Genomic DNA, 12241 nt, shown 5'->3' on the forward strand with positions numbered 1-12241 from the left:
CTCTCAGATACCAGCTCCTCCATCACTAACACACAGTCTGTCCCACTCTCAGATACCAGCACCTCCATCACTAACACACAGTCTGTCCCACTCTCAGATACCAGCTCCTCCATCACTAACACACAGTCTGTCCCACTCTCAGATACCAGCACCTCCATCACTAACACACAGTCTGTCCCACTCTCAGATACCAGCTCCTCCATCACTAACACACAGTCTGTCCCACTCTCAGATACCAGCTCCTCCATCACTAACACACAGTCTGTCCCACTCTCAGATACCAGCACCTCCATCACTAACACACAGTCTGTCCCACTCTCAGATACCAGCTCCTCCATCACTAACACACAGTCTGTCCCACTCTCAGATACCAGCACCTCCATCACTAACACACAGTCTGTCCCACTCTCAGATACCAGCACCTCCATCACTAACACACAGTCTGTCCCACTCACAGATACCAGCACCTCCATCACTAACACACAGTCTGTCTCAGTCTCAGATACCAGCTCCTCCATCACTAACACACAGTCTGTCCCACTCTCAGATACCAGCTCCTCCATCACTAACACACAGTCTGTCTCAGTCTCAGATACCAGCTCCTCCATCACTAACACACAGTCTGTCCCACTCTCAGATACCAGCTCCTCCATCACTAACACACAGTCTGTCTCACTCTCAGATACCAGCTCCTCCATCACTAACACACAGTCTGTCCCACTCTCAGATACCAGCTCCTCCATCACTAACACACAGTCTGTCTCAGTCTCAGATACCAGCTCCTCCATCACTAACACACAGTCTGTCCCACTCTCAGATACCAGCTCCTCCATCACTAACACACAGTCTGTCCCACTCTCAGATACCAGCTCCTCCATCACTAACACACAGTCTGTCTCAGTCTCAGATACCAGCTCCTCCATCACTAACACACAGTCTGTCCCACTCTCAGATACCAGCTCCTCCATCACTAACACACAGTCTGTCCCACTCTCAGATACCAGCTCCTCCATCACTAACACACAGTCTGTCCCACTCTCAGATACCAGCTCCTCCATCACTAACACACAGTCTGTCTCAGTCTCAGATACCAGCTCCTCCATCACTAACACACAGTCTGTCCCACTCTCAGATACCAGCTCCTCCATCACTAACACACAGTCTGTCCCACTCTCAGATACCAGCTCCTCCATCACTAACACACAGTCTGTCCCACTCTCAGATACCAGCTCCTCCATCACTAACACACAGTCTGTCCCACTCTCAGATACCAGCTCCTCCATCACTAACACACAGTCTGTCTCAGTCTCAGATACCAGCTCCTCCATCACTAACACACAGTCTCTCCCACTCTCAGATACCAGCTCCTCCATCACTAACACACAGTCTATCCCACTCTCAGATACCAGCTCCTCCATCACTAACACACAGTCTGTCCCACTCTCAGATACCAGCTCCTCCATCACTAACACACAGTCTGTCCCACTCTCAGATACCAGCTCCTCCATCACTAACACACAGTCTGTCCCACTCTCAGATACCAGCTCCTCCATCACTAACACACAGTCTGTCTCAGTCTCAGATACCAGCTCCTCCATCACTAACACACAGTCTCTCCCACTGTCAGATACCAGCTCCTCCATCACTAACACACAGTCTATCCCACTCTCAGATACCAGCTCCTCCATCACTAACACACAGTCTGTCTCAGTCTCAGATACCAGCTCCTCCATCACTAACACACAGTCTGTCCCACTCTCAGATACCAGCTCCTCCATCACTAACACAGTCTGTCTCAGTCTCAGATACCAGCTCCTCCATCACTAACACACAGTCTGTCCCACTCTCAGATACCAGCTCCTCCATCACTAACACAGTCTGTCTCAGTCTCAGATACCAGCTCCTCCATCACTAACACACAGTCTGTCCCACTCTCAGATACCAGCTCCTCCATCACTAACACAGTCTGTCCCACTCTCAGATACCAGCTCCTCCATCACTAACACACAGTCTGTCCCACTCTCAGATACCAGCTCCTCCATCACTAACACACAGTCTGTCCCACTCTCAGATACCAGCTCCTCCATCACTAACACACAGTCTGTCTCAGTCTCAGATACCAGCTCCTCCATCACTAACACACAGTCTGTCTCAGTCTCAGATACCAGCTCCTCCATCACTAACACACAGTCTGTCTCAGTCTCAGATACCAGCTCCTCCATCACTAACACACAGTCTGTCTCACTCTCAGATACCAGCTCCTCCATCACTAACACACAGTCTGTCTCAGTCTCAGATACCAGCTCCTCCATCACTAACACACAGTCTGTCTCAGTCTCAGATACCAGCTCCTCCATCACTAACACACAGTCTGTCTCAGTCTCAGATACCAGCCCCTCCATCACTAACACACAGTCTGTCTCAGTCTCAGATACCAGCTCCTCCATCACTAACACACACGCTGTCCCACTCTCAGATACCAGCTCCTCCATCACTAACACACAGTCTGTCTCAGTCTCAGATACCAGCTCCTCCATCACTAACACACAGTCTGTCCCACTCTCAGATACCAGCTCCTCCATCACTAACACACAGTCTGTCTCAGTCTCAGATACCAGCACCTCCATCACTAACACACAGTCTGTCTCAGTCTGAGATACCAGCTCCTCCATCACTAACACACAGTCTGTCTCAGTCTCAGATACCAGCTCCTCCATCACTAACACACAGTCTGTCTCAGTCTCAGATACCAGCTCCTCCATCACTAACACACAGTCTGTCCCACTCTCAGATACCAGCTCCTCCATCACTAACACACAGTCTGTCCCACTCTCAGATACCAGCTCCTCCATCACTAACACACAGTCTGTCCCACTCTCAGATACCAGCTCCTCCATCACTAACACACAGTCTGTCCCACTCCCAGATACCAGCTCCTCCATCACTAACACACAGTCTGTCTCACTCTCAGATACCAGCTCCTCCATCACTAACACACAGTCTGTCCCACTCTCAGATACCAGCTCCTCCATCACGCACACACAGTCTGTCCCACTCTCAGATACCAGCTCCTCCATCACTAACAGTCTGTCCCACTCTCAGATACCAGCTCCTCCATGACTAACACACAGTCTGTCTCACTCTCAGATACCAGCTCCTCCACCACGCACACACAGTCTGTCCCACTCTCAGATACCAGCTCCTCCATCACTAACACACAGTCTGTCCCACTCTCAGATACCAGCTCCTCCATCACTAACACACATTCTGTCCCACTCTCAGATACCAGCTCCTCCATCACTAACACACAGTCTGTCCAACTCTCAGATACCAGGTACTCCATCACTAACACACAGTCTGTCCCACTCTCAGATACCAACTCCTCCATCACTAACACAACTTTACTATTCATGAATTTTCTGCTGATGATGTTATCGTGCAGTGTTCAGTTTCAATCTCACTTTGCATGTTTTTTAGTTTCTTCTACAAGTAGCCTCTTAGTTCTGTTAACTGGTGTATCTCGAATTTCACTTCCCAGATCCTTGCACTCATGGAAATCAGGAAATGATAAGGGGTATTTAATTATATTGATGCATAATCCTAGAAATTATATCGCTGGTTTGAGTCTGCCTTCTGTTTTGTTACAGTCAATCATGTGTGTGGGTAAGCCCCCCCTCTGAGTTGCCAGTTTGAATGGAGTTTTGATACTTGTGGCATGGCAGGAACTTCGTAACAGAAGGAGGCTATTCAGCCCTTGAGGCTGTTCCACCATTCAGTCATATCTGATCGGTGATCTAACTCCATATACCCACTTTTGCCCCATATACCTTAATACTTTTCGATTTCAGATTTAAAATTAGCAATTGACCCAGCATCAATTGACATTTGCGGAAGACAGTTCCAAACTTTTACCTCACTTCGTCTGTCGAAGTGTTTCTGAATTTCACTCCTGAAAGAAGTGCTTTGAAGTTTTTATCAATGATCCCCAATCCCAAACTTCCCAACCAGCAGAAATAGTTTCTCTCAATCTACCCTATCTGTTCCCGTTAATATCTTGAAAATTTGGATCAAATTGACCCCTTAATCTTCCATATTCCAGGGAATACAACCCTCGTTTGTGTAATCTCTCCTTGTAATGTAACCCTTGGAGTCCAGGACTCAAGGCCAAGATATCCTTTCTAAGGTGTGATGCCCAGAATGGAACGCAGGGCTTTCACAAAGTCACGATGTTGTATCCTTTCTCTTCATAATGTTCTCCCGTTCTCTCCTGCTCTGTAGGTGCTGACTCCCTGTCCCTGCTAGATAGCTGCCAGCTTTCCTCCCTGGACCATGCACCCAAACACCATTCTTGGGCTGATTAATATTGTGAGATCACCCCACATGACCCTTGCATGCACCCACCCACCCACCCACCCCCAGCTCCACTCAGCATTCCCTGTGGATTGGAAGTTTGCATCTTTGACTAGGATGGGACTGATCTTTGCTGGCATACGAATGCAGTGATGGACTCAGACCGAGATTGGGCACTTTGGTTCTCTTGGTGCATGCTGGGAGGGAGCATTAGGAAATTCGGTCCTCTCCTCCCCTTCCCCCACCTTCCTCACCCTCTCCCTTTCGGCCATGTCTACCCTTCTGCCCAGCTGGAATATGACAAGCATGGGAGTGCAGAATTCCCTGGTGCACTGATGGGGGGAATCACATAACCCTAATCTCTAGGTGTTGCACATGAATCATAAAACCTTACCGCGTGGAAAGAGGCCCTCTGTGCCTCTCGACAACTTGTAAGAGCTATCCAATTAATCTCACTTCCCCGCTCTTTCCTCATAATCCTGCAAATTTTTCTTCTCCAAGTACTTATCCAATTCCCTTTTGAATGTTGCTATTGCATCTGCATCCACCCCCTCCCCCGCTTTACAGGCAGGACTACCAGGCAACAACTGTGTAAAAAAGAAATTCTCCTCATCTCCCCCTCTGGTTCGTTTGCCAATTATCTTAATATGGTGTCCTATGGTTGCTGATCCTCTTGCCAGTGGAAAGAGTTTCTCCTACTTTACTCAATTAAAACCATTCATGACTTTGAATACCTCTATTAAATCTCCCCCTAACTTTCTCTGCTCTAAGGAGAGCAACCACCGCTTCTCCAGTCTCTCCGTGGAACTGAAGTCCTTCATTCCCAGTGCCATTTTAATTAATCTCTGCCTGCACCCTCTCCAAGGCCTTCAAATTCTTTCTTCAGTCAAGGGTAGGCTTTTGGGGGCAAGGTCTAGGGGGACCCTTGACACAGTTGAGATATGCCCATTGTATGTGTGAACTAGAACAAGGGTAAACTTGTTTGAAACCTCTCTCTTGTCCGTGTTCTAGGTAAGGCTGACAGTTCGGACGTGGAGTGGGAGTATTCCAAAAGGGAGTCCATTCTCAGGCACATGCAGTTCCGTAATGGATCCATTGTCATTCCCGAGAAAGGATTTTACTATGTCTACTCCCAGGTGGCTTTTGTAGGGACAAACTGCAGCAAAGATTCACTAGTCCTGGAGAGCAAGGTCCTCTACAAGTTGCAGGACTATCACAAGGACCACTCCCTCGAACTCATGGAGGTCACCCAGTCCGTCTGCGAGAGCACCAATGCCAATCCGAAGTGGTACCGCTCGCTGCGCCAGGGGGGTGTCTTCCAGCTGGAGGAGAACACCCGGCTCTTCGTGAAGATCAGTCCCATTAGCAAGGCGGAGATGGAGCACCACAAAACTTACTTCGGAGCTTTTAAGCTGCAGTGACGGGCTCTCCACATGAGGGGAGGGCACCGAGGGGGTGGGAGAGGGTGGGAGAAGGGCTCCCTTAAGAGACACATCCGCTTGCACGCCCCAAAGTGACTGAGCAGTGACGGGTCAAAGGGGAACGACACTGAACCTACCTGTTGGGCATGCTGACGAGGCCTCTTTAACTGACAGAGGGGGCTTAATTAGCATAACGTTAAGGGGGGAGCTGCCCCACCTTCCCCAATAAACAATACTGCAAGGATGGCTGGAGCACGTCACGATTTCCACTCCCCCTTTTAAAGGGAATCGTCTGGGATCCTGGGCAGAGCACAAGCTTTGAGACTGAATGCGCCAATGAGCATCTTGTGGGCTGCTTTGGCAGCGTGCCATCACTGTTGTTTCGCTGTCACTGACGGGGCATTGGGAATGGGACCTTTCAGGGACATTCGATCCAACCTCGTTTTGCTGGACTGACATTTAGCGAAAGAGCAGGAAATCAAGAAGAGTGGTCTTACCATGAACCTCGTGCACCAGCAAAACCCTTGAATAATCAATGAAGAACAATTTCAGTGTAAGCGAAACTTGTCCTTTAATCAACTTCTTTATCCCAAGAATGGTGAGAATGTGGAACTCGCTACCACGTGGAGTAGTTGCGGTGAATTTCTTGGATGCACTTAAGCAGAAGCTGGATAAATACACGGGGCAGAAAGGAAGAGAAGGACATGCTAAGAGGGTGAAATGAAGTGGGATCAGAGGGAGGCTCATGCCTGTGGCACAGTTGGGCCAATGGCCTGTTTCTGTGTGGTAGATCCAATGTAATTATGCAGTTACTCTTCTGTTCAAGTCGCCTACAGCTTCCTGGGGTACAGTAACACAGGCATTAGGAATCTTTCTCCAGCAATACCTTGAACTGTGTGAATCTGGACACTCAGAGGCAGCAGGCTATTGGACTGGGGGTGGAACCACGGTGAGCATGATCCAGGGCCTCATGCGACATTCAAGGGGGGTTATCAACAAGTTACAAGTAGCTAGGTTTCTGGCTGCTTGTTTCCACCCCCCAACCCCACATCCTAGCCTAGTTTCCCAGAGATCTTGGTGTCCTGGCCAATATCAGCCAAGACCCACTGGCCTGCTGAGGTCCTGGACCACATGTTGCCCCGTCTTCCATTATAAATTGGAATAATCCAGTTTGTTTCTCAGGCACATAAACTAAGCCCTTGGCTGGGGTGTGACCAGTCGACCAGAGGCAGGCAAAGGGACCGGGAATTTCTTGGTAACTGCTCCCACTTGCTCGGTGTAACTTTAGCAGAGCTCTCACTAATTCCAAAACACCTTAGGAAAAGATGTGAAGGCTTTAGAGGGGGTGCAGAGACGATTCATGAGAATGGCTCCAGGAATGAGGGACTTCAGTTACATGGATAGATTGAGGAAGCTGGGGTTGTTCTCCCTAGATAAATTTAAGAGGAGATTTGATAGATTTGTTGTAGGGAAGCACGTCTTCACACTCTCTCCCAAAAAACAACAAGAATTATGAGAGGAAAGTGGGTGGATGGAGTTAAGATCCAGATCAACCCTGATCTAATTGAATGATGGTATAGCCTCGAGGGGCTGAATGGCCTCCTCCTGTTGGTATGATTGGCTAGGAAACCAGCCTCTGAAGTTTAAGGTCAGTCAATGAGTGACCATTTTTGCTCATTGACGTGGATCCTACATCCAAATATAAACAGAAAATAAAATAATATTTAACAATCAAAAAGTGCAAATGGAATGGTTAAATTAGGTCAGGTTATATATGAATGCAATGGAAAAATGGAGATGGGGAAAATAAAGAAGTATAAAGTGAAATTAAAGGTAGATAAATAATCTCATAAGGACAAAACATAATTTTTTAATTAAAAAAAAAGAATGTTAATTGTTTAAGTTAGTAATTTAGATTTAATATTGCAGCAATAAAGTCAGCCCCAACACTTGTATGACCTCATTACTGTAGAGTTAGTGTGTGAGCTGAAAAACAGATGACAGGGAATTCCAGGAATGCTGGTATTTCCTGGGCCTATTAGCAATGTCAGGTCAGAAAGGAAGGAACTTGCAGTGATAAAGGGTTACGTTGTAATTTTATTTATTTATTTCACATCACAGACTGACACGCTTGGGGAATGACAATCTCCTCATGACACAGTGGGAGGGGGGGGGGGGTGGGGGAGGTGTGGGAAGCAGGGGTGATTGAAGGGGGTAAGTGTTATAAAGGCTTCTGTGTAAGGGGTTGCCAACCCTCCAGGATTGCGTTGGAGTCTCCAAGAACTGAAGATTAATCTCCAGGGGATTGCTGCGAGCAAAACCCAGGGCAAAAATCTCCGGTATCTTAAATCATAAATTGTGCACTTTCTTTACGAAAGAAAAATCTTTGAACGCTTTCGCTTATTCATTAGAAACAGACACTGGAAATGGAGGAGAAATTGATGTTTGACTGAAGTTGGGAATTGGCCAACAGTAGGGTCTGCTGGCTTCCCAATTGGCGACGGGAAGGCGGGGCGTCCTGATGACAGGCGTGCTGGGCGCCCAATGGTAGGAGGATGGGGGCGGGGCAGTGAGAGATGGGTGGGGCATGTGTTGAAGCCTCCCGGAATATGTCTGATCAGAGTTGGCAACCCCTAACCTTTGCTGGACAAAGAGTTAAAGTCTACCCTTCTCCCGCCTATGCACCACCTCATCCCAGCCTGACTGTTCACGGTTAAAGGCAGGCGGGATTCTCCTTTTCCCTTGGGCTTTGCTTAACTTAATGACAAAAGTCTCCCTTATGGTGTCTCTTTTGAGTGTAAATCGCTGACCCTTCCCATCCTCCACCTGAGAGTCCCTTCTCCAGAGCGGGAATGCTGCCAGGATAGTCCCCCGCCTGCCGAACTTGGCACCGCCACAAGTGAGCCTCCTCAGTCAAGGAGTAAAGATCGCGGCCCCTTCCTGAACTGCTGGGAAAGGCCCTGTGATTTTAACCTAGGGCGCCTGAAGGGTGCAATGCTGCTTTACACCCAGTCCAATTTTACCCGATCCTGTGGGATTCCCGCCCGGAAGGTGAGGCTAAAATTAGCCCCGCAGCGTACCTGTGTGTCTATGAAACCAAGCACTCCCCAATATCCATGAATGGATCTGGAGGAGCCAGGGACACAACATGGGTTTGCTTTAGGTGATGTTGAGTCAGCCACTGAATTGTGATTTAACAGCATGACGCTACCAGTCTCTCAGCTCTATTTATTTCACCCGTGCTTTTATTATTTTAAGTTATTTTGAAAGACATTTCCATTTGTTAAATTTGTTTTGTGATGTTTTTTGTAAAGTGACTTGCATGTTGCAGCCAGTACAGCTCATGTTGTGTGTTTCCCCTGTGATTAATGTTAATGTCAGGAAGCTCACTGGTTGTGTACAAAGGAATTCTCGATCGGCTCTGTGAATATTGGAGTTCAGGATTGTACATCGCCACGCTCACTGAAGCTTGTTATATTAAAGAGATACAGGAGCCTTCCTTGTGTGCGGGATTTTCCATTTTTCCAACGCTCTGATCTTGCCAACGTTTACACCTCAATCATCACCCTCTAAAACAGTTTACTTGGCCATTTATCTCCTTGCTGTTTTCAGGCAAATTGGCTGTCTGTATGTTTGCATTTGCACATGCATTAGCGAGTGTGTGCATGCATGTATGTAAATTGGTGCATTTGCATGTGTGTGAGTGCGCGCGTCTGTCTGTAAATGCAAGGGTGTGTATTTATTTGTATGTGCATGTTTGTATGTGTGTGTGCAGATATTTGTGTGCACAGGCCCATGCACGTGAGCATCTGTGTATGGCGTGTGCGTGTTTGTGCACATATGTGCATGTGTGTATGCACCTGATCGTGTGAGCACACACCTGTGCCTCTGCATGCATGTGTGTGCATCTGTGTGTGTGTTTGTGTGCATGTGCACGTCTGTGCATGTGACAGTGTGCCCATGTACGTGTGCACATGCATGTGTGTTTACGTGTGTGTGCATGTCGATGCATGTGTGCATATGTGTCGGTGTGTGTGCGTGCGTGTTGTGAAAGGACAGGATCAGTCTGGACTGCGATTCCCTGCCGCGGTGGAATAACTCACCGACCCTCGCTTCCTGAGACTGTATGTAGAGCAGGACCACGCGGGGGAGGAACTGGAGAACACAGAGAGTCCATTATGCCACCTGCCAGCACTTTCAGGTGAGATGAAAGGAGATGGGTGGGTGTAAGAGAGGGGTAAACAGGAGCAGAAGAGTGAAACTCACCCAGCACCAGAGAAACCAGAGGGAAAATCTAAATCTGAGGGTTCAGCAAATGAAAGGGATAAAAATCATACGAATATAAAATGTGAAAATGAAACAGAAACCAGAGGGGGAAATCCCAAACAGCTGGGGACTGGGATCGAGCCAAACCCGCCTTGGTATTTCAGGATGGGAAATTCCCTGCTGAAGAATCTGTTGGCCTCCTTCCCGTGCCCCTCACCAACACTTGAGTGCTTGAAATCAGTCAGGCACCCGGCTGTGAGTGGCATTGCTACCTGCTGCATTGTGCCAACTGGATCTGGCAAAGAGGCACCAGGCTCCCCCCACCCCTTGGCATGTAAGCAGGAGTGGGGGGCGGATTTGCGATGGGAGTAGAGTGGAGTGTCGGGCAGGACATCGGGCCTCTGTATCGGCTCAACCAGGGGCATGATCTGAATCGTCAGGACGAGTTCCTTTAAACATCCCCGGGGTCGCTACTGGAAACACGAGTCTGAGGACCAGAGGCAGGCCCAGGCACCGAAACGAGGCCCGGTTATAGACACTTTATTCCTCCTTCTTGGATCAGTTGCCATTTGGCTTTCTTCCACTGTGGAGGCCCAGGGCAGGACCCATTGCTGCCCTCAGTAGACACAGCTGCTACTGGGCCTACTGCAGGCTCCTGAAGAGGCAATTCTTTGAGTAGGCCGAATCCCCGAGAACGTTCTCCAACTGGTGCAGGATGAAGAAGCATCTGTCCTCTCCTGGCTCAGGAATAACATTGGCCCTTGGGGTGTGGCTAGGCCAGCATATACTGCCCATCCCTAATTGCCCTACAGAAGGCGGTACTGAGCTGCCATCTTGATCCACTGCATACCATGTGAGGTAGGGACTCCCGCAGTGCTGCAGTGTGTTGGTGGGTGAAGGAACAGATTTAAAGGACAGAATCTCAGAGGATGGGGGAGTCACTTTAAATCCAAATGCCACTCTCCACGGCACCCGAATGACTTATAAACGTTTCCACTTTCTCTCGAAGGCAGAATCTCAGGGTCCGCTGCTACTTCCAGTCGACAGCAGAGGCTGTCATCTTCTGTTACACCACAAGATGGCAGTACATACTCAACCATGCTTTCCTCACATCATCTCAAAGTCACAACTTCAATAATAAACCTGACCTGTGCAAGAAATCTCACCCCCAACCCCAACCTCGACACAACCTCCCCGACCTCTACCCAACCTCCCCGACGCTACCCCACCCTCCCAACCCTCTCCCCAACCACCCCAACCTCTACACAACCTCCCCGACCTCTACCCAACCTCCCAACCCTCTCCCCAACCTCTACACAACCTCCCCGACCCTACCCCACCCTCCCAACCCTCTCCCCAACCTCTACACAACCTCCCCGACCTCTACCCAACCTCCCCGACACTACCCCACCCTCCCAACCCTCTCCCCAACCTCTACACAACCTCCCCGACCTCTACCCAACCTCCCAACCCTCTCCCCAACCTCTACACAACCTCCCCGACCTCTACCCAACCTCCCAACCCTCTCCCCAACCACCCCAACCTCTACACAACCTCCCCGACCTCTACCCAACCTCCCAACCCTCTCCCCAACCACCCCAACCTCTACACAACCTCCCCGAACCTACCCCACCCTCCCAACCCTCTCCCCAACCTCTACACAACCTCCCCGACCCTACCCCACCCTCCCAACCCTCTCCTCAACCACCCCAACCTCTACACAACCTCCCCGACCCTACCCCACCCTCCCAACCCTCTCCCCAACGTATACACAACCTCCCCGACATCTACCCAACCTCCCAACCCTCTCCCCAACCACCCCAACCTCTACACAACCTCCCCGAACCTACCCCACCCTCCCAACCCTCTCCCCAACCTCTACAGAACCTCCCCGACCCTACCCCACCCTCCCAACCCTCTCCCCAACCACCCCAACCTCTACCCAACCTCCCCGACCTCTACCCAACCTCCCAACACTCTCCCCAACCACCCCAACCTCTACCCAACCTCCCCGACCCTACCCCACCCTCCCAACCCTCTCCCCAACCACCCCAACCTCTACACAACCTCCCTGACCCTACCCCACCCTCCCAACCCTCTCCCCAACCACCCCAACCTCTACACAACCTCCCCGACCTCTACCCACCCTCCCAACCCTCTCCCCAACCACCCCAACCTCTACACAACCTCCCCGACCTCTACCC

At 49.7% G+C, this 12241-nt stretch overlaps 1 protein-coding gene across 1 annotated transcript in view; it reads left to right on the forward strand.

The window, feature by feature from the left end:
• Positions 1-5805, forward strand: part of LOC137345920 (lymphotoxin-alpha-like) — a 130447-nt gene extending 124642 nt beyond the window's left edge. The window contains exon 5 of the mRNA XM_068009166.1: positions 5362-5805. Within this exon, the coding sequence (XP_067865267.1) occupies positions 5362-5771 (410 nt within the window). The 3' untranslated portion in view covers positions 5772-5805. The remainder of the gene's footprint in view (positions 1-5361) is intronic.
• Positions 5806-12241: the final 6436 nt, after the last annotated feature.

This window comes from Heterodontus francisci, chromosome 29 (genome assembly GCF_036365525.1).
Source record: "Heterodontus francisci isolate sHetFra1 chromosome 29, sHetFra1.hap1, whole genome shotgun sequence".
In the NCBI taxonomy this organism is placed as follows: Eukaryota; Metazoa; Chordata; class Chondrichthyes; order Heterodontiformes; family Heterodontidae; genus Heterodontus; species Heterodontus francisci.